Source organism: Plutella xylostella, chromosome 19, assembly GCF_932276165.1.
Source record: "Plutella xylostella chromosome 19, ilPluXylo3.1, whole genome shotgun sequence".
In the NCBI taxonomy this organism is placed as follows: Eukaryota; Metazoa; Arthropoda; class Insecta; order Lepidoptera; family Plutellidae; genus Plutella; species Plutella xylostella.
Window position 1 is genome coordinate 7315490 of NC_063999.1, and position 23908 is coordinate 7339397.

Here is a 23908-nt window from a genome sequence, read left to right on the forward strand (position 1 = left end):
TGGCGCACTCCATAGCCCTTTGTGCGACTTTTATTTTGTGCATGTTGGCTTTAGTGAGCGTCCATATTTCGGCTCCGTAAGTGAGGATAGGCAGAACACACTAGTAACGACTCACGAGTAATGAAAAAGTTTCACCTGCCATGGACATTCCATATCAGTGTCAGTGGAAATTTTTCATTGCTCGTGGATCTTGATTCTAAACTTAAGGCTTTCACTTGAAATTTATTATAGAAAAGAATAGAATAGAATAAATCTTTATTCAAGAAAAACAATTTATGATAAGTACATACATCATGATTAATCGCAACTTAGATGCAAGAAAGCAATTTTCCCCGGGCATGAAAAAGCTGTTTTCATGCCTTTTTGTCTGAGCTTTTCTAAGTTTTTGAGTATAGCATGAAAAATAAACACTTTTATTTCGGTTCTGTGAACATTTTTTTTGTTTTCGACATGTGTCACATGACATTGACAGGTTGGACACTGACAGTTGACAGTATCGCAGACTGACAGGTGACAGATGGAAAAAGGGAAAAGTTACAAAGGCGGAATTTAGCATTATTTTTCGTCGGATTCATGTACAGTTGCCGTATCCCATCGTTTTCCGATTTATTTAACCATGATGTCGACTACAGAAGGCGAGCTGGATATAGATATTGCCCATGAAAAGGAGGATGGAGAGGTTAGCCAGTTTTTGCATTACCCATTTTATTGCCTTATTTGAAGACGTATTCACTCCTCTATTCGTGTTAAGTACAGCATAACAACCACCATACTGTAGCCTATACGATATTTCTCACTCCTATCCCTCTCTGTAATCGCTTGACAACATATTTGTTTCGTTATTTGTCATATTTGTTATGGTTTCAGTTGCCCGACTCGGATCTGGAAGAGGGTACCTATATCCCGCTGCAGCGGCCAGAGGCGTTCAACCCTCCGTCGCTCGTGCACATGCAGATCCAGGATGAGGTCAGCGACCCCTCGGAGGCGGAGTCCTCGGGGTCCGAGTCTGATGACGAGGTGCAGCGCCGCGCCAAGCGCTCGAAGGTGTGTCCGCGCCGCGCGCCCCCCCCGCCCGCCGCCGACAAGAAGAATAAATACAATATATGGTGCACTGCTGTTCAGGTATGCATAGAAGAATGTATTGTCCTTTCTCCCAAAATCTATGCACACATACATTACAATTGTTAATGCTATAAAAACCACTTATGCATGAAAAACTATTTTGGTGAATTTTGGCAAAGAAATATATTTATTTGAATAGTGATTTGGCTACTGGCAGAACCTTAGATGCAAAGCTCACATTTAAAAGCTACTTTGTATCTGTATAACAAATTTAGTAGTGATATGATTTTAAATAATTGCTTTGTTATTTCAGGAAGATTCTTTAACAGAAGACATGGTTGGCTGTGGTGTCACAAAGAAAAGTGAATATGGGGTTGAATCTTATGATTACACTATTAAGTATAGGCTAGGCAATAATTATTCTAAGAAAGCTTTCACAAATGATAGTAAATATCAGCGTGATGACCAATCCAATAAGAGGAGACACCAAGACAGGTCTAATGTTAAATTAAGGTTGGGCACAAGAGTCAACAGTCATCAAAGAAATGAGGTAAAACAGGAGCCAAGGATTCTGGAAGACCTGTTGTTGACAACTGAAGACCCAGTGGAGGATTTAGCTAAGGAAATTGCAGAGAAATTATCAGAAGAAAAGGCAGATTTAGTTGGTAAGTTGTTGTAACATTGAGATATTGATCTTTATAGTCCAATGACCTGTGAAACGTAACGAAAATTCTTTATTTTTGTTTCAGAGAGGATAGTGCAACTGCTAGGGGCCAGCAAAGCAATAGAACTGTACAAGGAGGCACAGAGGATAGAGGCGGATGGTGGCATGCTTGTCATGGTAATATATTTTTGTATTTTCAAAAATTCTGTCAGACTATGACAGAGAAGAGAGTCAGTTGTTTGGTACTCTACATACACTAATGAATGGATTTTGAAATTTGGTATGTAGGAAGCTGACAATATGGATTAGTAACATTTAAATAGCTAATGCTACCAATAAAATCTTTATTCACATACTATACTTATATACATTTCATCACCTTACTAACTACTATTTGCCCTTATCTATGTTACAGAATGGTCACCGACGCCGGACACCAGGTGGCATATACTTCTTCCTTCTGAAGCAAGATGATGAAATCTCACAAGAGAAGGTGAGCCAGATCTTCACTGAAGACAGGAAGGAGAATGCGAGGAAGATCAAGAAAGCGCGCTGCAAGAGCAGACAGAAGGTCATGGAGCAACTGAAACAAAGCTTGACAGGTATTACATTGTATTATTATTGTTGGATAAGTGTAATGATAAAACATTTATAGGATTGTTTTTCAATGATATTTTTCTATTCAAAATGTTTTTTTCTTCAGTGTTTCTTGTTTCTGGCTAATAGCGACTACAATGCAATGCAAGAGTACCAAATAAAACTGGCTCACTGCAAGAACAGTGTATGAAAAGATTTACTACTTACATCATTACAAGAATAATCACACCTTCTTTCAGACTCGGAGCTCCCGTCACTGCTATCCCGCGGTGAAGCGGCGGTGGCGAGCACGGAGCACGGGTCCAACCCTCCCCCCTCCCCCGCCACGGACGCGCGCGACGGCTCCTCCGACACGGAACCCCCTACGGAACACCTACAGAACCCTCCACACGACCGACCCCTCCCAGCCTATGAAGACGACGACTTCCTAGAAGTGATGTGCAACGATGATATGGACATGTTCTAACTGATAAGTTGTAAGTTTGTTATTGTTTTGTTCGTTGTATGTAATAAGTTGGTGCCCGATGATGGTGACGATGATAGTGCTTGTGTAAATGGATTTGACTTGAGGTCTGATAGGGTACAAAAGCAAACATGGTGCAGGGATTACCCCCGTGAAGAATTCGGTTGAGTGGCCTTGTGGCCGAGATCGGAAGTGGAAAGCTAATAATTGCACTCTGTGTCAATTATTTCATTTCAGATATCTGATGTCTCGATATTATCCTGATGAGTTGCACAATCATCCGAGAGTCGTATTATTGGCAGTTTGTGGTTTTTGAATGTTGTAGGCATGTACTATTATGTAATTTAATTATAAACGCTATGTTTCCAGTAAGACTTGAGCTGTACATAATATTATGTTATGTTTTGTTGTATGGATTGGTGCTTTTTCGGTTTTATGTAAATTTCGGTATAAATTCGGTGTTACTGAGTGACAGACATGGCGTGAGACCGTCCGCTGTGTCTGGGCGCGTAAATTGTAAAACTTAACCATTAGATGTTTTGTTGTTAATATTAATTATACTTAACCAGTTATTATTTATTCTATTAACGGTTGACACCCGTGAAATCAGACCCTATGTATTATCTATTCGGGATACAAAAGGTTAAATTTAAAAGGATGGAATGACGCTTAGTTTCGGTACCATATCTAATTTCCATTCAGACTAGCAAGTAGCAGTAGGGCTATCTTTTTTTTTGCTTTGTTTGTACCATTCACACATTGTAAGGGATTCTCTCGACTGTGGAGAGATAAAAAGGAAGTACTAGCCTAGCCTAGGCGTCAATATTTTTCAGTAATTTAATAGTTCCTACTATTCAATTATTGTGAAACCAATTTGATGTTATGTGAAACTTATCTGCCAGGTAGATTATGTAACAGTCCAGCAGTAGTGTTTATTCCACTACAACTGCACTACAAAATAACGTATACTTTTAACTCTTACAGCTGGACAATCAGAAACAATAAAAAAATCGTGTAATAGCGTGAAATATGCTAAATAATATTTTGAAATTCACCTCCATATTTATTTTGTTTTCACCTTATGTAATACTTCTCATAATGTGTTTTTTTAATTTCTTTAGCATGTATAAGAAGTTGTAATACCATCAAATAAGATAAGGTAAAATTATAATAGGTAAAATAAAATTCATGGACTTGTCTGGATCAATAAACCTATTTCCTATAATCTGAAATGATCTCACAAAATTTGTTTAGTTTCTTACCAGTTTGCTACATGCATTAGGTACATAGGTACCTAACTACAAGATACCAAATGCATTATGATGTTTGATCCGCCTACAATAGTGTTACAAAACAAAATATGGATTTGTCAGGCTGTGAAGCATTGCTGACAATAATAAATATGCTTATTGAAGGTAAAATGCCTAAGAAACAACATACCTATTTCTAGATTTTGTAATAAGAAAATTATGTACAATATACATATTGTGGCTTTGTGGCCACCACAGTATAAATTGTATTGTATTTTAAAGGATATTGCTTTCAAAGAAATATGTGTACAGCTCTTAGAATTTAGAGTATATAATATAAATACTTTTGTATAATAAACAGAAATAACTTTTTACTTACACTTTCATTTTATATTTCCTAATATTTTAGATTTAGAGGATTGATTGGTAAGAGAAACAACAATTAGCTGAAAATATGTGTTAATTTATATCATGTATGTAAGTACAGATTTTACTTTATTTTCAGAAAGCTGCTAGGGGTATGTTAAAAATATTATTGCTTATTAAATATCTCACAAATACATCACATTTTGGTACATAATATGCTAAGTAAATCTAATTTGACAACAGTGGTTTACATAATTTTGATAATAAATCAATAACCTGCTCAAGCAAGACTCTTGGGATCACATAACACTATCTATTCTACACTGACTGTTCAATCTGTTCACCACAGTGACAAACCATACCCTAGATCTAGTGTTTGTCACCAAAATGCTAAGAAAAAGATAACAATAGATTGATTCACAAGCTGAATGCCACTAGAGTGGAAAACACAGTGGCAATCAAAATATACAGAGTGTAAACTTGACTACCTTTTATCAAGAAATGGTAGATAGTACTGGTTTGTATTGTCATGGGTACATCTTGGTATCTACATAATATTTAAAATTCTCTCACACAGGACAAAGAAATGCATTATGTAGGTACTCTGAACTAAATTAACTAAACAAAATCACCCCACTTTCAAGGGAAGTCCAGCATCTGAAAAGATATTGTAGAAATGAGTACAACAACAAACAAATAAATAGAATACACAATAAAATTACAAGTTGTAACTTAATTAGGGCACAAAAGGCGGTGTTATCACTTCAAGCAATCTCTGCCAGATAACCAAATAAGTAGTCTTTTTGTCTAGCCTGATAATCAGATAGACTGGGATTTTAGATCTTTACTTGTCCTTGTTTATAAACCTGCACTACAACTTCTACACTACAACAGAAGGATGTGTAGGTTTAGATAGTACTCAGTATAAGATGATATTGGATGATCCATAGGATCCATACTGCCTAGTTTATGTTAAACATTTTAGTTTATTTTATTTTCATCAAATATACTGATTCTAAGAAGAGGACGTACTAATTGCGGCAAACATTTCTCCACGTGTTCCAGGTCAACTTTGTCGCAGCTGTCTCGCAGGGCCTGGCTGGAGGCTCTGAGGCAGGTTTCCTGCACCAGACACTTGGCCACTTCCACCACCAGTGTCAGGGCATCATTTCCTAACTTGGTCTTGTTATCTTGGAAGGAGCTGTTGAGCAAGTCCTTTATTATGTCCTGAAAGGCAACAGCCGTATTATCAAGGAAATACTCAAATGGAATAATGAAAACTTATTGAGATTTAGTTTTACCTGTTTGAAAGAGCATTTAACGTTGGAAGCAACTGAAGCGGGATCAATACTGTCAACATTCTCTTTAGTGTTGCGGGCCATTGTAGCTTCAAAATATCTTCTTTATCTTCGTATTGCAATACACAACGAATTTAGAAAATATAAATTTAAAAATGGTAGGTATTGAATTTGAAAAATATCAATAAAGACTTTTTTATAGCACACAGGATAATAGAAAAAAGTCCACAGACCCTTTAATTTGACAGGATCATTGGGTTTGGGAGCGCAGCTGTTATTATTCTGAGGGTTTGGCTATAGCTTCCTCGGTCATTTAGGTCATTACTATAGGTGGGTTGAGGGCACGGAAATACAATAAGTACCTACTTGTACTTCTCGTCAAAGCGTGAAACTATTTTTGTGATTCTATTCTATTCTCTGTGGGGGTAACAGTACCTGCACCTGGCTCTCTCGAGTGGAACCTTTGTGCATATCCCCAAGGTCTAAACTGCCTTCCTAAGCTTGGACCATTTTTCCCACCACGCTGGTCCACTGCGGGTTGGTGGGTTCACATATCTAGATGTGCTAAATCTACATATGCAGGTTTCCTCACGATGTTTTCCTTCACCGTAAGAGCGATGGTATACATTGTACTTAAATTCAGAAAAGAACGGGCGCACCGCTCTTTTTGTGATTTTTGTAGGCATCATTTTGGTGAGTTTCACACAAGTTTCACAGTTTTTGACTCTGTGAATGTGTCAAACACATGTCATGTCTTGTCATTGTCAAATAATGCCGCCCCCCCCCCCCATCTTCAGTATTTTATTTTACATTGTTTTCCCTTTTTACTGAATTAAAATCGATGGTCTTCTTTCAAATATTGGATGAATAGTTCAGTTCATCATGGATAAACCACGAATCAAAAGTGAAACCGGTAAAACGACGCAAGATAGTGAAGTTTCCCCAAGAACCAAAACAAGAGGTCGAGCTAAAAAACGAAAAAGGTGAGTTAAATCTTTGATAATAACATTAATAACTTAATGAGTCGAAATCACATAGTTTGGTCTCTTCTTCGATCGTAACTGCTTAGTAAAATCCTTCCACTTGTACCCAAAATGATGCATCAATGCGTCGTCACAAGATCGTTGTAATGGACCTTTACAAGCTTTTGGGATGAACTTACTAGAATAGAATAAAATAGAATATCACTTTATTGGACGTAAAATTTTACAATTATTTGTCCATTGTCATAATATTAATCTACCACCATTTCACAAAGGCCCTGTCATATAAGGAGGGAAGAAATGGCGAAAGAAACTCCTCGAGCATCTTTTCAACTTTTTGCTTATAACTAATACAATTTTACTTATATCTAGTTAATACAATTTTACTCAAGCATATCCATTTCATTTTTCCAAATGCCTTAGCTGAGGTGGACAAGACCACACGTTTTTGTCGTTTAGATAATAATTTATACTATAATAAGCTTTACTACATAATGTGGTTTTTACAAAATTCTTAAATTTAGTCTCAGTAAGGTAGTAGCTTTGCAGTTCTATTGCAGTAGTGTCAACTGCATTCAAACTGCACCTGAACTGCAATTTGCAGTTGGATTGCAGTTGAAATGCAGTCTGTCTGTGTAGACCCTAATACATATATGACTCGAATTGTTCGTTTTTGAAGAACCAAAATTTGATTAATATCAGCTGCTCGTCCCTACAATAGAATTCCGTAAGACATAACACTATGAAAATAACTAAAATACTGGTCTACAAATCTGTACCAAGGAGATGGAGGCTCTCCATGTCTATCTCAGAATAGATCAGAGTTAGAGTTCCTTAAATTTTGAACTGAAGGCAAAAAAAAATGACTTCAGAGTGTTCTGCTGAAAGCGAAAGCAAGTCCATAATAGTTCTTTTCATTGCTGTAGGATCTCAAGCAGCAGCAGCACAGAAACCCTACCTGCAAACACCCAGGAGGTGGAGAAGAACCTGCAAGCCGCCGCCCTCAAGAACAACCTGGACGAGGCCAGCGTCAAGAAGATATTGAAGGTCAGATACACTACTAGATTAGTGAGGAAAATAAATATTTTTGTAATTTAGAAAGTCCAAAATCACTATTGTTCTTAGTTTTATAATCACAAACACCATATATGTAATTATATTTACATCCATGACCTGGTAATTAATATCATTCTGCAACAAAAAAATATATAAATGTCTATTATGCACATCTACCAATCCTAAGACTAGCCAATAGCATAAGAGCCTGATCTAGGCTCTGAAATTCAGATATGTAGTTCTAGCTCAATTTTATATGTATTTCTAGGCAATATCTATCTGCAAGGAAAAAAATAAAATAATACATGTATATTTTTCTTAACAGAAAGTGGTGACAAATGACCATGTGTTGGCGCTGGTGAAGCTTCGCGAGGAGGAAGAAGAAGAGGAAGCAAAACTCACGCCAAAGCTGACCCGGGCCAAGGCCAAGTATGTACCTAACACATTCTTAATTACTTCCTCATCATAAGGCTATATTCATTCATTCCATCTATCCAGCCACAACACCATGTCTTACTAATTTACTCATTGAAAAGTTAGTCATTGTTCCTGCGGACTGGATAGCCCCTATTCTATTATATGTATTCTGCTAAGGGACAAAGTTCTGGTATGTTGCTTTCTCTAAGGAGGTTTGGATAGTGTCACACACTCATGATTGACACATCCTCAGAGAAGCAAAGAAAATAGGAAGCTTCTAAAGGGCTCTTCTAAAGGACACTTTTAACATTTTACTTCAAACTTTTTTTGTCAGTTGTCTTGTCAAGTGCAAGCAACATCAGTGCTGCTTTTATTTGATTAAAAAAGTGTTAAATGGAACTGTAAAGTGATAAAAACAACTTAAATAGTTAAAGTTACCTGTGTAGTGCTATGGAAAGTGTTATCCCAACATAATATCCACAAATACTACAGATAAACAGTGATCAAAATAGACCAGTGACATTTACAAACTGACAATTATTTTTCTACCCTCAAAAATTTATAAGTTAGGGTTGCCAGCAATTAATAATTCTTACCAATCCAGTAGATTTACTGGGGAGTCCTGATCATGCCTCCACCCAAAGTACTTCTACAGACAGCAATAAAATGACCACTGAACCTCAAAAGAAGAAGATGATACAACAAATATTTCATCCCAGCCTATTTGTTAAAGAAAGTGTGAACTCTGAAATCATGGAAGATGAAATTAACGATGAATCATCTGAACATCCCCAGTGGCAAAGGGTACCCGTACTTAGGACCAATAAAAAGAGGAAGTTTGCGGAATCCCCATCCCCACCAGCAAATACAAGCAATAGATATTTAACCCTACCACTAGATGCCGCGGAAGGCGAACTACCAAAACGTGAGAATAAGCCACCTCCTTTGCTACTATATGGAGTGGAAGATGTCAATAAACTTGTCAGCACCATAGAAAGTGTTTTGAAAAAAACAGACTATGCAATAAAAATTGTATCAAAAAATCAACTGCGTGTCACCTGCAACTCTATTGATAATTATAAAACATTGATGGTTCTTGTGAGAGAGCAGAATATGATTGGACATACTTTTACACCCAAAGCGGAGAGATGCTATCGCATAGTTATTAAAAATCTTCATCACACCACACCAATAGAAGCTATAAAAGAAGCAATAGAAAACACAGGAAATATAGTCAGGGGAGAGATCATCAACGCTCGGGTTGGTCCAAATAAAAGACCATCGACCACCTTCTTTGTTAACCTGGAACCCAGCACCAAGAACAAAGAAGTAAAGAATATTAAGTACATCTTTCACACCGCAGTCAAGATTGAAGACCCCATAAAACGCAGTACTGTGGTGCAATGCATGAGATGCCAGCAATATGGACACACAAAAAACAACTGCCTCAAGCCATACCGTTGCGTTAGATGTGCTGAATCCCACAAAACTAGTGACTGTCCAAATAAAGACAAGAATACTCCAGCAAAATGTGCTCTCTGTTTGGGAACTCATCCTGCAAACTACAAAGGCTGTGAGGTTTATCAACAAATCCACAAACGCAAGGCAACCCGAGCAAAAACTGTGCCAATTTACCAGCAAAGTACGAGTAATAATGACAAAAAAGTAGAGGAACAAGTACTAAATATTGAACTAAGTCCTAAACCGGGAAATACTAATACTATAACATTCGCTGAAGCCACCAAAAGAAAAGAAACCAACAAACCAAATGAGACTGAGCCAATAATAATCATGCAAAAACTTCTAATAGAGCAAACAAAGAAAATGGATATACTCCTGGAACAAATAACGTCCCTCGTTGGGCTTATGTCAACGCTAATAACTAAATTTATAAAATGAATACTCTCAAGATCGCCACCTGGAACATAGATGGTTTGTCTGCGAAGATCAAAGAAGCTGAAGTCCTAATAAATGAACACAAACTAGATATTCTTCTAATATCAGAAACGCACTTAACTAATAAAAATCAAATAAGAATTCCTAACTATAATATCTATACTACTAATCATCCAGATGGGACTGCTCATGGAGGAACAGCTGTGATCATAAGATCATCTATAAGTCATCATGAACTCCCACACTTTCGAAGCCATCATATTCAAGCCACTACTATTTCTGTACAGGACAAAAATGGAAACTTTAATGTATCATCTGTGTATTGCCAACCAAAGCCAAAAATCAACAAAGATATGTTCTCACAATTCTTCCAGACGCTTGGCAAGCGGTTCATAGCTGGGGGTGACTGGAACGCCAAACATATACACTGGGGCTCTAGATTAACTACCACACGAGGAAAAGAATTGAAAGCATGTCTAGATATGAAACATCTGGTTACACTTTCTACAGCTGAACCAACCCACTGGCCGGGAGATCCTAAAAAGCTGCCGGATACCATTGACTTCTTTATAACGGCAGGGCTATCGAGACTAAACTTTCAAATTGAATCATGCCTGGACGGCTCGTCAAATCATGTTCCAGTTATACTAACAATGAGTGCACTTGTCATGCATAGAGAAAACCGAAATTATATCTATAAAAAACACACTGACTGGAACTCCTTTCGGGACTTAGTGGAAACAAAGCTCGACCTAAAAATCTGTCTTAAAACACCTGACGACATTGAAGACGCCGCCTTGAATTTTTTCCATATAATTCAAGAAGCTTGCTGGATGTGTACACCATATCATGTAACGACACAGAAAAATAAACCTGTTCCACAAGAAATCAGAGCTAAGATTTTAGAAAAAAGAAAGCTGCGCCGTATTTGGCAAACAAGTCGCCATCCAGCAGACAAATCTAAATTAAATAAAGCTATTGTTGAATTAAAACAAATTATTCAGAACTGCTCAAACGAACTCCTACAAACTCAACTTGAAGGACTAAGTGCAACTAAATCCACTAACTATTCTCTCTGGAAAGTAACTAAACAACATGACCGCCCCCAAAAATCTAAACCGCCACTAAAACATTCTACACTTGGATGGGTGAGAAGTAGTCAAGAAAAAGCTGAAGCCTTTGCAAAGCACCTTGCTGTGGTCTTCACACCAAATGCAGCATCTTCAGATTCAGAGGATAAAAATATAAACCTAGTGATGAGTCAAGACTTCCAGCTTGACATGCCGCTGAAACACACAAGCCCAAAGGAAATAGCTCAGCAAATATACAGACTGGAAAATGGAAAATCTCCTGGCTTTGACAAAATTGATAAGAAAATATTGACAGAACTACCCCGAAAAGGAATAATTTACCTTACACCCTTGTTCAATGCTGTTATCCGAACTGGATATTTCCCATCTGTTTGGAAGATAGCTGAAATCACAATGATACACAAAGACGGCAAACCTCCAAATGAGATTACATCATACAGACCAATCAGTCTCCTACCAGTGGTATCAAAACTTTTTGAAAAAGTAATCCTGCGAAGGATAACTCCTGTCCTTACTGAACGATCAGTGATACCCAAGCACCAGTTTGGCTTCAGAAAACAGCATGCTACTACTGAGCAAGTCCACAGAGTCTGTAGTACCATCAGATGTGCTCTTGAGGAAAAAGAATACTGTGCAGCAGCTTTTCTTGACGTCCAGCAGGCGTTTGATCGAGTATGGCACACTGGACTGCTGTGTAAGATAAAAATGCTCCTGCCGCACTCATTCTTCCACATTATAAAATCTTACATTGAGGATAGAATTTTCTACGTAAAGGAAGAAGACAGTATGTCCCAGTTTTATGAGATAAATGCGGGAGTTCCCCAAGGATCTGTGCTTGGCCCAATACTTTACTCAATATTTACATCAGATCTCCCTCAAAGTAAAGGTGTTACGACAGCAACGTATGCGGATGATACGGCAATTCTGGCAAGTGATAAAATCCCTGAAAAGGCTTCACTTAATCTGCAAGAAAGTCTGAATGATATTCACAAGTGGCTTGAAAAGTGGCGAATTAGAGCTAGTGCAACAAAATCAGTACAGATTACATTCACACTACGCAAGGGAAACTGTCCTCCTGTAAAACTTGGAGAAACGGAGCTACCACACCATGACACAGTTATCTCGGAATGCATCTTGATCGTAGACTAACCTGGCAGAAACACCTGAAGACTAAGAGAGACGAAATCAATCTGAAATATAGGAATCTGAATTGGCTTCTTGGAAGAAACTCTAGGCTCTCAGTGGAAAACAAATTGCTTGTCTATAAAACAGTGCTAAAACCTGTATGGTCGTATGGAATCCAGCTCTGGGGTAGCGCAGCCATCTCCAATGTAAACATCATTCAGAGGGTACAGAATGCCATCTTGAGGGCAATTGGCAAGGCACCCTGGTTTATAAGGATCAGCGAACTACATGAGCACTTGGGGATACCTACAGTAGCTGAAGAAATTCGCACTCAGGCTGGATCTTATAGAAACCGTCTCTGTAACCACCCGAACGAACTAGCTGCTCAGCTGACCACACCAAACTTCCAGCGTCGTTTGAAGAGAAGGGAACCTATGGAGCTAGCACACTCCTAGCGATGAAATAAAGAGGGGTCCCCACTGGGGGACTCTTTTCAATGCCACTAAACTTAGAAGAAATCTGCTCATAGTTCTGGGACTGATTGCAGATACAATGGAAAATGAAAAAAAAAAAAAAAAAAAAAAACTTCAAACTTGCTTACCCAAAGCCACATGTTAAAAAATATGCAAACTTTATCACATTTTTTGCATAACAAAACCGAACTATTCCACCACCTGTAGTCATAGGTTCTTAGAAAAAATGGTTATCAATGAAAGTCAATATTTTGTGCCTACACACATTTTTATGATTTTGACTTTGGGCTGCCTAATTACTTAATATCATAGAATAACGAGTACTAGTACTACTGTACTTGTTATTCTATGCTTAATATCCACCGGCAGAGAGCGTACAAAGCCCACCAAGTCTCTCGAGCCATGGGACCTGGACAACCTGGCGCTGACTCCCATCAAGCACATCCCCGTGAAGACGCGGCCCGAGGTCACCGCGCTGATCGCTCAGGAGCTGCCTGAGGATGAAGATGACGATGAGTACAAGCCTGCGCCTGATGAGAATGTTGTGAGTTTGTTGAAGCCATTATTCTGAAGCCATTTTTGTTTTTTTTTGTTTTGTACGCTTGAGAACTTACTACTTTTGCTGTGACTAAAACAGTGACCGTTTCCCCTCCACACACACACACACATAATAAAAAATACCTAGAGCTCTATCTTCACTTTTGGTGTACAGCCGATAATCATACATTTGACTTCTTCATCATTTAATATCTATGATCTGCTTTGACTCCTTCAGCACTAACGTATTCAGAAATGGGATTAATGCAACCGTTAAAATGTGTCTATGGTTGCCGGTAAGTTAGCTCGCTAGAGGAGTCACCTAAGGGCAATCCCCACTGCATTTTCCTACACATTGGTATGTAATAAATAACTTTGTATAATTATATGTACTTACCTAATTCCCAGAGCGACGACGACCACACAGAGTCAGACATGACATTCAGCGACGTGGACTCCCAGCCGCGCACGCCGGCGACCCCGCGCGTGCCCGCCAGCCCCACGCCGGCAGGAGATGGCGTCTTTAAAGTGCCGCAGGTAGGCATACACTATTACACAAAGGTGGAATACCTACAGGTATACATTGTGTAATTCATCCTCAGCCAACTCAATCTACCCAACCAATCGTCCATGCATTTTATTGCAGTGGCATAGCGGATTAAACTTCGCATCGTATATAGCTACTCCCACTCGGAGGTGACTGATAGGAGAGGGTGTGATGTGAATCATCGCCCCGTTTCGCGGTTTTGTATACGCGCCCAAGCCCGAGTGACATATTACTCTTTCCTCGGCTTAAATCGTGTAACCGCCACGCGCCACTGGCTATCTATCTAATACCTTCGTTATAGAATCCATTACCCCTGCATTATGACTAACTCCAGCTAACCCATCACCACAGGAGATCAAAACGCCGGCGCGCCGCCGCCTCGATGTAGAAGAGGACGCAACCATCGCCCTTCGCACTCGGTCCAAGCTGAGCCTCTCCGCCACTCCCATAGAGCACATCGAGAGCTCCTTCGTACCTCCAGATGAACTGCCGAAAGCTGATGTAGATGATCTGTGGAATAATTTTCTGGAGGAGTGTCTGAATCCGGCGTCGTTGTCAAGGAATGAGGACGATGATGAAGCGGACCCGGAGTATAATGTTGCGGCGGATCCGGATGCGCGTAAGTTTTTTTTTTCTCATGTGAGTTGACAGGGTATTTTGCGTGATGTGCTGACTTGATAGCCACAAGAGTGCAGGGAATGTGGTACAAATTCCATGGTTTTATTTTTAGTGTGTGGTCTCCAAATTATGCCATGTCGTATTTTAAAAAAACCTCTGTTTATTTATAAAATAGACACCTTCTTCATGTTGCCCATTTAAAACTGAATATGAGCCACTGTTATAAACAATATTATAATTTAATTCAACCTTTCACAGACGACGAAGATGAAGAAGCATTAGAAAGCAGCATAATAAAGATATCTAAAAAGGAACTGAACGACCTAGTCAATGAACTCTTCAACATAATGCCCGGAGACCTGAGTGGGAAAGAGATAGCTAACAGTTCCAATGTCGATACCAGTATTAGTTTCACCATAGGCAATAACAATGCCACTTGGGAAGGCAAGCAAGAGGTGCCATCTGATGAGGAGAAAGATATGGAGAAAGATGGTTTAAGTTGTAGAACAAAACACATATTTTCCATGGGAAAGTGCGAGCCGTATGAGGAAGATAGATTGGTGATTAATGAGGATTATGATGAAAGTGTAAATGATAAGACTGACAATAATAAGGATGAAAGCGGGTAAGTGTTCATAGTCTTACATTTAAAGGTATGTCTGCTGAAAGGAAACAAAAAACGAATAAAAGATTTACAAGGTTAAAGAATAGATAAATTATTCATATCATTTTTATCACATTTCACATACGTCTGCTTTCGGTTATTTATATTTATTTTAGTAGTAAAATTCCATACTTTTGGTGGTTTTTCCTTATTTTGGAAAACCATCTAAGGTCTAAAGACAAAACAAGCTGCTTTTAGTTCTTCACAGTTTTACTTTACTTAACATATTATTATTATTACTACTGTTATTGAAATATCATTATATACCGTCGATAATTCTCTGAAAACCCCTAAAACCCCCAAACTTACCCCTCAATCCACCCCCAATGTACCAGGAGCGCTCAGCCGGCAGGAGTGCATGTGCAGATCTTTGAGTGCTGCTCCGAGGCTCCGAGGAGAACCCGCGCGACTTTTACTAATCTGTCAATCAAACATCATAGGAGTCATGCTATATATTGCAAACTATAGCAATAATCTATCATCAGCATAGTCTTTCTGAAAATAAATAGTTTTCTTATATTAACATATCTCTCACGGTACCAGGAGCGCTCAGCCGGCTGGAGTGCGCGTGCAGATCTCGGAGAGCTGCGAGGAGGAGGACCCGCGCGCGCCGCCGCTGCTGCTGCGCCGCCCGCCGCCCGACCCCGTCTGCACCGTCCGATACGACGAGCCCGTGCAGGTACGCACTACACTCACACATGCCACGGTACCAGGAGCTCTCAGCCGGCAGGAGTGTCAGTGTCAGATACGACGAGCCCGTGCAGGTACGCACTACACTCACACGCGCCACGGCACCAGGAGCGCTCAGCCGGCAGGAGTCTGCACCGTCAGATACGACGAGCCCGTGCAGGTACGCACTACACTCACACACGCCACGGTACCAGGAGCTCTCAGCCGGCAGGAGTGTCAGTATCAGATACGACGAGCCCGTGCAGGTACGCACTACACTCACACACGCCACGGTACCAGGAGCGCTCAGCCGGCAGGAGATCTCGTGCAGATCTCGGATCTCTTTTTCATAAGCTTCGGAGCACTGTGTTAGCAAAGCATGCGTTAGTTAGAGGCGCACTCGCGCATCTCGTTGCATTAACCGTGCCGATTGCGTGACAAGCCCGTGCAATACGCGCAGAAGACGCTTTTTAGATCCCCTTGGAGGTGCGCGGTGGCATGTGTGAAAACCGCGCGACTGTGACCGCTATTCTACATTGCAGCAAGAACGCAAAATCCTAACTTAATCGGTCGGGTGGCATAGCATACCTAACGCCTATGGCCTCACAGACGGCATTTGAGCCATCATCTCTCTTATTATAAGCGGTTGTTAATCTGAGCTACCACAGCTCTCGTATCCACTTTATGTTGGTCAACAGCCCTTTTATCCTTACCCATCTCTTTCCTTTCAGATGCTTCCAGAACAGTACCTGCTATTGCAGCAACAGTTGCGAATGCACGTGCAGCTATGCGCCGGCAACTTTCTACTGCTGTACGTGCATCCAGAGCAATGGAAGTACGCACCGGCTTATAAGGAGTATCTGGTGAGTTTGAGGACTATATTGGGTTAGTTGTAACACATTCTAAATCCAAACCTCGCTCAGCTTGGAAAGACTTTCAAAAGTGAGCTGGTTCACTGAATATATACAGTAAAAGCAATCTGTCGGTGGCCCAGTCCACCCCTCACTTTAGTACAAAAACGACTCCATCAATATCTATACCTAGAAAAACTTTTATCGATTGTCTTACTAAATATAAAGAGACCTTCATACTTCATTTTGTGGTTTATAATTCGACAGTCATCATCATCATCAGCCAACACTCTGTCCTCGGTCTTCCCTATCCAGCCACTACCGGTTACATGTCCAAGGACGGTCTTACGTGCCGGTGGGCGTCCCACGCTACGCACCCCAGAATTCTACCTTACAATACTTTATTAAAGGCCATAATTATGTAAGGTTAGTAAAAACACGCCTATTCGCCAGGAAGCCCTCCACACAATGTGTGAGAAGAACCGCGAGTCCGTGGCCAACGTGTGCAACCTGCGCCCCGCCGTCGAGCTGATACACTCCTGGGAGAAGACCGTCAGCGAGAACACTCCAGAGAATATGGAGATGGTCAAGTGAGTTGCTGTTAGATGTCGCTGTTTTGTTGTGTTTAATGTCGTGCAATCCCGCGTGCGTGATGAAATTCGCATGCTGGTAAAAACAGCCTAAGACAAAGGTTTGTCAGCGAGGTGATAGCATTAGCTAATTGGATTAGCGTCAGTCGCTGACTGCTCTTGTTACGCCGGGCTTGTAGGTATAAGGTACAGTTGATTGGTCTCTCAAGTAAGAACATTAACCGCTAGATGGCGCTATAGTATCAATTATTACGAATGCATGTATTGTATGAAAGAACGTAGTCATGTGTAGAAGAACCGCGAGTCCGTGGCCAACGTGTGCAACCTGCGCCCCGCCGTCGAGCTGATACACTCCTGGGAGAAGACCGTCAGCGAGAACACGCCAGAGAATATGGAGATGGTCAAGTGAGTTGTTGTTTGATGTAGTTGGCATCCGCTAGATGTCACTATGTACATACACAGAAAGATCGGTTTGCGCACATAATCATGGAACCCAGCGCAAAAGCCACATTTTTTTTTAATGTGATGTAAATATATTAATTTTAAATTGTTATCGTTTTCAGATTCATGCAAGATGAAGTTGAAAAAGGGTAAGTGATATATTCTTATCATTATCATAAGTATAGTAGAACACACGACGACAGACGAAACCGATACAATAACATAATTGATTTGATGGAGTGTAATATGGCCTCTGTTTGCTGTAGCACCGATTAAAATATGATAAAATTATGTTTTATTTTGGTACGGTTTTATAATCGGTAGTCCTTTAAAATTTATCCGAATTATGATAATATGTTCGATTTCTTATCGTATTACCGTCACGTAAAACTTCAACCTTTTCTTCCCCACAGCCGCGCCCGCTTCGCCCAAAACAGCACCTACTCGGGCTCCTTCCACCCGACAGTGCAGCAGGTCATAGCCAACAGCAGCGTGTTCCTGTACCCGCACCTGCTGCCGCCCACGCCGTACCGCTGCGAGGAGCTCAAGAGACAGGGGTACCTCAAGTCGGAGGACGAGTGAGTATCATAATATATGTCTGTCAAGGGACCGATATTCGGGAGTCCCGAATCGGGACGCTCTATAGCTACTTTGGAGGATCTTATACGGGAAGCGGTTGATTGAGGTAAGGGACAAAGGGTTTTTGGGCCTTTTGAGAGATATTCGGTCAGCTAGCTTGGAACGCCGTCCAGCTACCTCCGATGATTTTGAATAGGTGGTGGTTGGATTTGGAAGAGGACAGAGTGTTTTAGCGAGCGCTCTTTGGGAGAAGCTTGTGTCCAGTAGCAGACGTGTCAGTTACACACACTAGACCTGAACCAGAGGGTTTGGCACCTACTCCGGCTCCTTCCACCCGACAGTGCAGCAGGTCATAGCCAACAGCAGCGTGTTCCTGTACCCGCACCTGCTGCCGCCCACGCCGTACCGCTGCGAGGAGCTCAAGAGACAGGGGTATCTCAAGTCGGAGGACGAGTGAGTGTCATATATTATGTCTGACGAGGGACCGATATTCGTTGGATAGTGAACTGTGGAACGAACGCCCTATAGCTGCTTTTGAGGATCTTAGACGGGTAGCGGTTGATTGAGGAAAGTGACAAAGGGTTTTAGCGCTCTTTGGGAGATATTCGGTCAAGAACTTGGAACGCCGACCTCCGATGAGTTTGCATAGGTGGTGGTTGGATTAGGAAGCGGACAGAGGGTTTTAGCGGTCTTTGGGAGAGGCTTGCGTTCAGTAGCAGAAGTGTCAGCGACACATACTAGAGCTGAACCAAGGTTACGAGTAGTTACTATAATGAAAGCAACTGCCAATCAGATGACAGCCTGCAGTGTGTCGAGGTACCGATAGTCGGTCAGCGAATTGTACAGTGAGGGTGATTTTCAGCTTTCAGCACCTCCGATAAGATTGAATAGGTGGTGGTTAGATGAGGATGAGGAAAGAGGGTTGTAGCGTTCTTAAAAGAGGCCTATGTCCAGATTGCCGTCTAACCTTCTAACCGTGTCGCTGACAAATACTAGAGCTGGTATTTGAAAGAATTCATCAGTTAGATCAGTTGTCAGCTAATGACTATACAGAGAAGACCGGACGTATGTATAAGGTCCAGTTGATAAGTTACTCAGGGGCCTAAGGAGGCATTAAACAAAGTTGATCGTCCCACTCTTCGGGAACGTTCCGGGAACGTTCCGGGAACGCTGGGAATATTCTGTAAATATATTTGTGGAAAATTATTTATACCATTTATTTTCCTTCACAGACTAATCGTCCTTGGCCTCGACCAGTTCTGGCAGTACCTAGAACAGAACAAGGAGTTGTTCCCACGCCGCATAGTAAAAGCTCGCGGTCGCTGGGGCTTGTCGCGCGCAGTGCAGCTCACCTGCAAGTACATGATGCCGTGGGTGACCGCGCGCAGCCTCATGTCGCACATACAGCGCCTCAGGCAGATCAATGACTCCGGGAACGCTATTGTTGTGAGTGTCTTTTATTGTTTACTGTTATAAAAATGGCGCTGTCACTACTGATATGCCGTTCCAGGTAACCTTACTTAATTTTAGCAGAGAATTGAGTATTAACAGTCACAATTGGAATTTAAACTTACTTAGAGCAGAACGTAGACACCTGTCTCCGTTGCACGGGTTCGTTATCGACGTAGATAAACGACACTATATCGCGATTCGCGATAAACGCTGTGATTGGTAGAACGTGCATTAAACGAGTTTATCGACGTCGATATTAGGCATTCCTAGTCGCATTATCAATCTACACACCTAGAGCTTCACAAGGAGTTGTTCCCTCGGCGCATAGTGAAGGCGCGCGGTCGCTGGGGCCTGTCGCGCGCCGCGCAGCTCACCTGCAAGTACATGACGCCGCGGCTGACGGCGCGCAGCCTCATGTCGCACATACAGCGCCTCAGGCAGATCAACGACACCGGGAACGCTATTGTTGTGAGTTAATTTTACATGTTTTAGTGGTTCCTCTATGCCTAATAAGAGCCTGTTTCTTAATGTACGGCTAAAATATGGCGCTGTCTTTTTGGAAACGTGATCAACCGCGACAGATCAACGACACCGGGAACGCTATTGTTGTGAGTGTCTTTTATTGTGTACTGTAATAAAAATGGCGCTGTCACTAGTCACTACTGATATGACTATCCAGGTAACCTTACTTAATATTAACAGACCATTGGGTATTCTTAGTCACATTGGGAATTTAAATACTTAGACCTGTCTCGGTTGCATGGGTTCGCTATCGACGTAGATAAACGACACTATATCGCGATTCATGCGTCGCTGTGATTGGTAGAACGTGTATTAAATATTTAGAGCGGAATGTAAATACCTATCTCAGTTGCACGGGTTCGTTATCGACGTAGATAAACGACACTATATAGCATTTCGCGATAAATGCGTGGCCGTGATTAGAAGAACGTGTATTAAACGAGTTTATCGACGTCGATATTAGGCATTCCTAGTCGCATTGGTAATCTACACACCTAGAGCTTCACAAGGAGTGGTTCCCTCGTCGCATAGTGAAGGCGCGCGGTCGCTGGGGCCTGTCGCGCGCCGCGCAGCTCACCAAGTACATGATGCCGTGGGTGACGGCGCGCAGCCTCATGTCGCACATACAGCGCCTCAGGCAGATCAACGGCACCGGGAACGCTATTGTTGTGAGTGTCTTTTATTGTGTAGGTACTGTAATAAAAATAGCGTTGTCACTATTGATATGCCGTTCTAGGACAGAAAGAGCCCCCCCTTATCCGAACGGAGAGTAGTTTGTAAAAATTGACGTTCATCAGAAAATTTTATATTGTTACGATGAATAAAAATATTTGACTTTGACTTTAGGAAACCTTACTTAATTTTAGCAGACCATTGGGTTATTGGGTATTTAAATACTTAGAGCGGAACGTAGACACTTGTCTCAGTTACACGGGTTCGTTATCGACGTAGATAAACGACACTATATGGCGATTCGCGTTAAACTCAGCGCTGTGATTGGTAGAACGTGCATTAAACGAGTTTATCGACGTCGGTATTAGGCATCCCCAGTCGCATTGGTAACCTACACACCCAGAGCTTCACAAGGAGTGGTTCCCTCGTCGCATAGTAAAAGCGCGCGGTCGCTGGGGCCTGTCGCACGCCGCGCAGCTCACCTGCAAGTACATGACGCCGCGGCTGACGGCGCGCAGCCTCATGACGCACATACAGCGCGGCCGGCAGATCAACTACACCGGGAACGCTATTGTTGTGAGTTACTTCCTTACATCGTTCTAGAATATACGGTAGGCCGCGACACCATCAAAATTAAGACACAGGTAAATTTTATTCATCTGACTATTTAAAAATTACTCTATGCTTACTAAGAGTGACATGCACCAAATTTTTAAATCTAGATTTATTGATTAGACTCGATTTAAGAAACGTCAGTCCATATAAATTATATGGCATAAATCGAGATTTAAAATTACATGTAGATTAAATATGTTGGTGCAAGTGGCCCTAAGAGCCTATTAACTATGTCCGGATAAAAGTTGCCTCTGTGATAAAAATGCCGCTTTTACTGCTGATGAGCTGTTCGCGAAACGTGCTATAAGTAGGAATATTCCAATCGCTGCGAAAATTTACATAGCTAGAGCAGAATATAAGGCTTTTCTAGTCGCATTATCAATCTACACACCTAGAGCTTCACAAGGAGTTGTTCCCTCGTCGCATAGTGAAGGCGCGCGGTCGCTGGGGCCTGTCGCGCGCCGCGCAGCTCACCTGCAAGTACATGACGCCGCGGCTGACGGCGCGCAGCCTCATGTCGCACATACAGCGCGCCCGGCAGATCAACGACACCGGGAACGCTATTGTCGTGAGTTGGATACTTGTACCTACTGAGGTTATCCCTCAGGTGACTAAGGTTACCGACATATGTGCAAGCTGAAGTGGCAGCAGGCTGGTCATATCTGCCAAAGAACCGGTAGCCGTTAGGGTGGACGAGTTTTCGTGTTATGACCACAAACAGGCAAACGCAGCATGGGACGCCCCCCTGCCCGCTGGACTGACGACCATAGGCGGGTAGCCGGATGTGGCTGGATGAGGAAGGCCGACGACCGATTGTTGTGAGAGGAACTTCAGGGTGTTGCAAAAAGGGTATACTAAGCCGAAACCTAGTATACTTACACTTTTTGAAACACCCTGTATTAATTAATGTAGTAATTGACTCTCTTAGCTCGTGGGGTTGCCTGGAAGAGATCGCTTTTAGCGATAAGGCCACCCTTACTGTATAATATATTTTAAGACTTAAATGTTATTTTAAGTGTTTTATGTACTTACAATAAAGTTATACTACTACTACTGTATAGCCATCATTGGTAAATACACAACCGCACCCACATGTAAATGAAACATTAAATCCTTATTTCCAGAGATACTTCAAGAAGCACGAGATCGTACCTGTGAAGCACCGCCTGCTCTCCTACAACGAGAAGCTGACACTATACGACCAGCCCGCGGCGGAGCTGCCGACGATCTGGCTGCGGTACGTCGCCAAGACATCCAAGCAGGCACGGGTAAGTAAAGCACTATGTAGCGACACATGTTGTAGTAACGCTTTGCAATGTAAGCATTTGGTAACTTCCAGTAGGGACCAATGCGCAGACGCTAGTCGTCTCGCGCCCGCCACTTAGATAAAGTCAAAGTCAAAGTCAAAATTTTTTATTCATCGTACAAATATAAAATTTTCTGATGAACGTCAATTTTTACAAATTATAAATTACTCTCCGTTCGGATAAGGGGGGGCTCTTTCTGTCTAAGGAGAAGAACGGAGGCAAGAAACTCCTGAGCCATCTTTTCAAAAAAAGACTTAAAACTAGTTGGTATACAATACATATAAGCTTAATTATTATTATTATAATAATATGAGCAGAGCTAACTACTTATCACAGCCATGCATTAACGTCCTCTAAGTAATCATCAATTCTATAATAAGCTTTTTTACTGAGTTTCTCTTTAATGTAACACTTAAACTTATTCTCTGGCATTTGAGCAACTTCTGCTGGAAGCTTATTATAAAATCTAATACAGTACCCTAAAAACGATTTATTAACTTTCGCCAGACGCATCGCTGGAAAAGCCAGCTTATGCTTGTTCCTAGTATTAATGTCATGATTACTGCCAATTGTATCCAAACTTGAAATATTCTTTCGTACATACATTAAATTGGAAAAAATGAACTGACATGGAACTGTAAGGATGTTAATTTCTTTAAATAGTTCTCTCAATGAATCCCTGGAACCAAGTTTGTATATAGAGCGGATGGCTCTTTTCTGTAATACAAATATAGTCTCAATATCAGCGGCTCTACCCCAAAGCAAAATGCCATACGACAATAAGCTGTGGAAATAACTAAAGTAAACTAATCTGGCGGTTTCAACGTCGGTCAGTTGTCTAATTTTCCGTACAGCAAAAGCTGCCGAGCTCAACCTTCCAGCCAATTTGGCAATGTGAGGTCCCCATTGTAACTTTGAATCTATAGTCATACCAAGAAAGACAGTATCATTAACTAGGTCCAATTTATTCCCATCTAGAATAATGTTAGTATCGCATTGTCTAACATTCGGCAGTGTAAATTTAATACATTTCGTTTTCTTAGAATTCAATAAAAGATTATTTACGGTAAACCAATCGTGTATGTCAGATAGAATAGAATTAA

General features: G+C 41.2%; 3 protein-coding genes across 3 annotated transcripts in view; 2 read left to right on the forward strand and 1 right to left on the reverse strand.

Moving 5' to 3' along the window:
* The first annotated feature begins 493 nt into the window (after positions 1-493).
* On the forward strand, positions 494-3402 carry LOC105390701 (phosphorylated adapter RNA export protein). Its single transcript, XM_011562041.3, has 6 exons — positions 494-679; positions 868-1122; positions 1376-1727; positions 1812-1903; positions 2142-2328; positions 2563-3402. The coding sequence occupies exons 1-6, from the start codon at positions 617-619 to the stop codon at positions 2787-2789; spliced, it is 1176 nt and encodes a 391-aa protein (XP_011560343.3). The 5' UTR covers positions 494-616; the 3' UTR covers positions 2790-3402.
* Positions 3403-4478: 1076 nt separating this feature from the next.
* Positions 4479-5893, reverse strand: LOC105390702 (centromere protein X). The gene is made up of 3 exons (XM_011562042.3): positions 5704-5893; positions 5435-5629; positions 4479-5059 (listed from the first exon to the last, which is right to left on the reverse strand). Exons 1-3 carry the CDS (start codon positions 5782-5784, stop codon positions 5042-5044), a joined length of 294 nt encoding a protein of 97 aa, XP_011560344.2. The 5' UTR covers positions 5785-5893; the 3' UTR covers positions 4479-5041.
* Positions 5894-6474: 581 nt separating this feature from the next.
* The window catches only part of LOC105390703, a 32031-nt gene continuing 14597 nt past the window's right edge, over positions 6475-23908 (forward strand). Inside the window, exons 1-15 of the mRNA XM_048627932.1 lie at positions 6475-6683; positions 7610-7730; positions 8065-8168; positions 13111-13285; positions 13687-13815; positions 14177-14444; positions 14702-15068; positions 15651-15786; positions 16508-16639; positions 17081-17217; positions 17781-17807; positions 18072-18236; positions 19470-19683; positions 19960-20157; positions 22623-22766. Of these exons, the coding sequence (XP_048483889.1) occupies positions 6583-6683; positions 7610-7730; positions 8065-8168; positions 13111-13285; positions 13687-13815; positions 14177-14444; positions 14702-15068; positions 15651-15786; positions 16508-16639; positions 17081-17217; positions 17781-17807; positions 18072-18236; positions 19470-19683; positions 19960-20157; positions 22623-22766 (2418 nt within the window). The 5' untranslated portion in view covers positions 6475-6582. The remainder of the gene's footprint in view (positions 6684-7609; positions 7731-8064; positions 8169-13110; positions 13286-13686; positions 13816-14176; positions 14445-14701; positions 15069-15650; positions 15787-16507; positions 16640-17080; positions 17218-17780; positions 17808-18071; positions 18237-19469; positions 19684-19959; positions 20158-22622; positions 22767-23908) is intronic.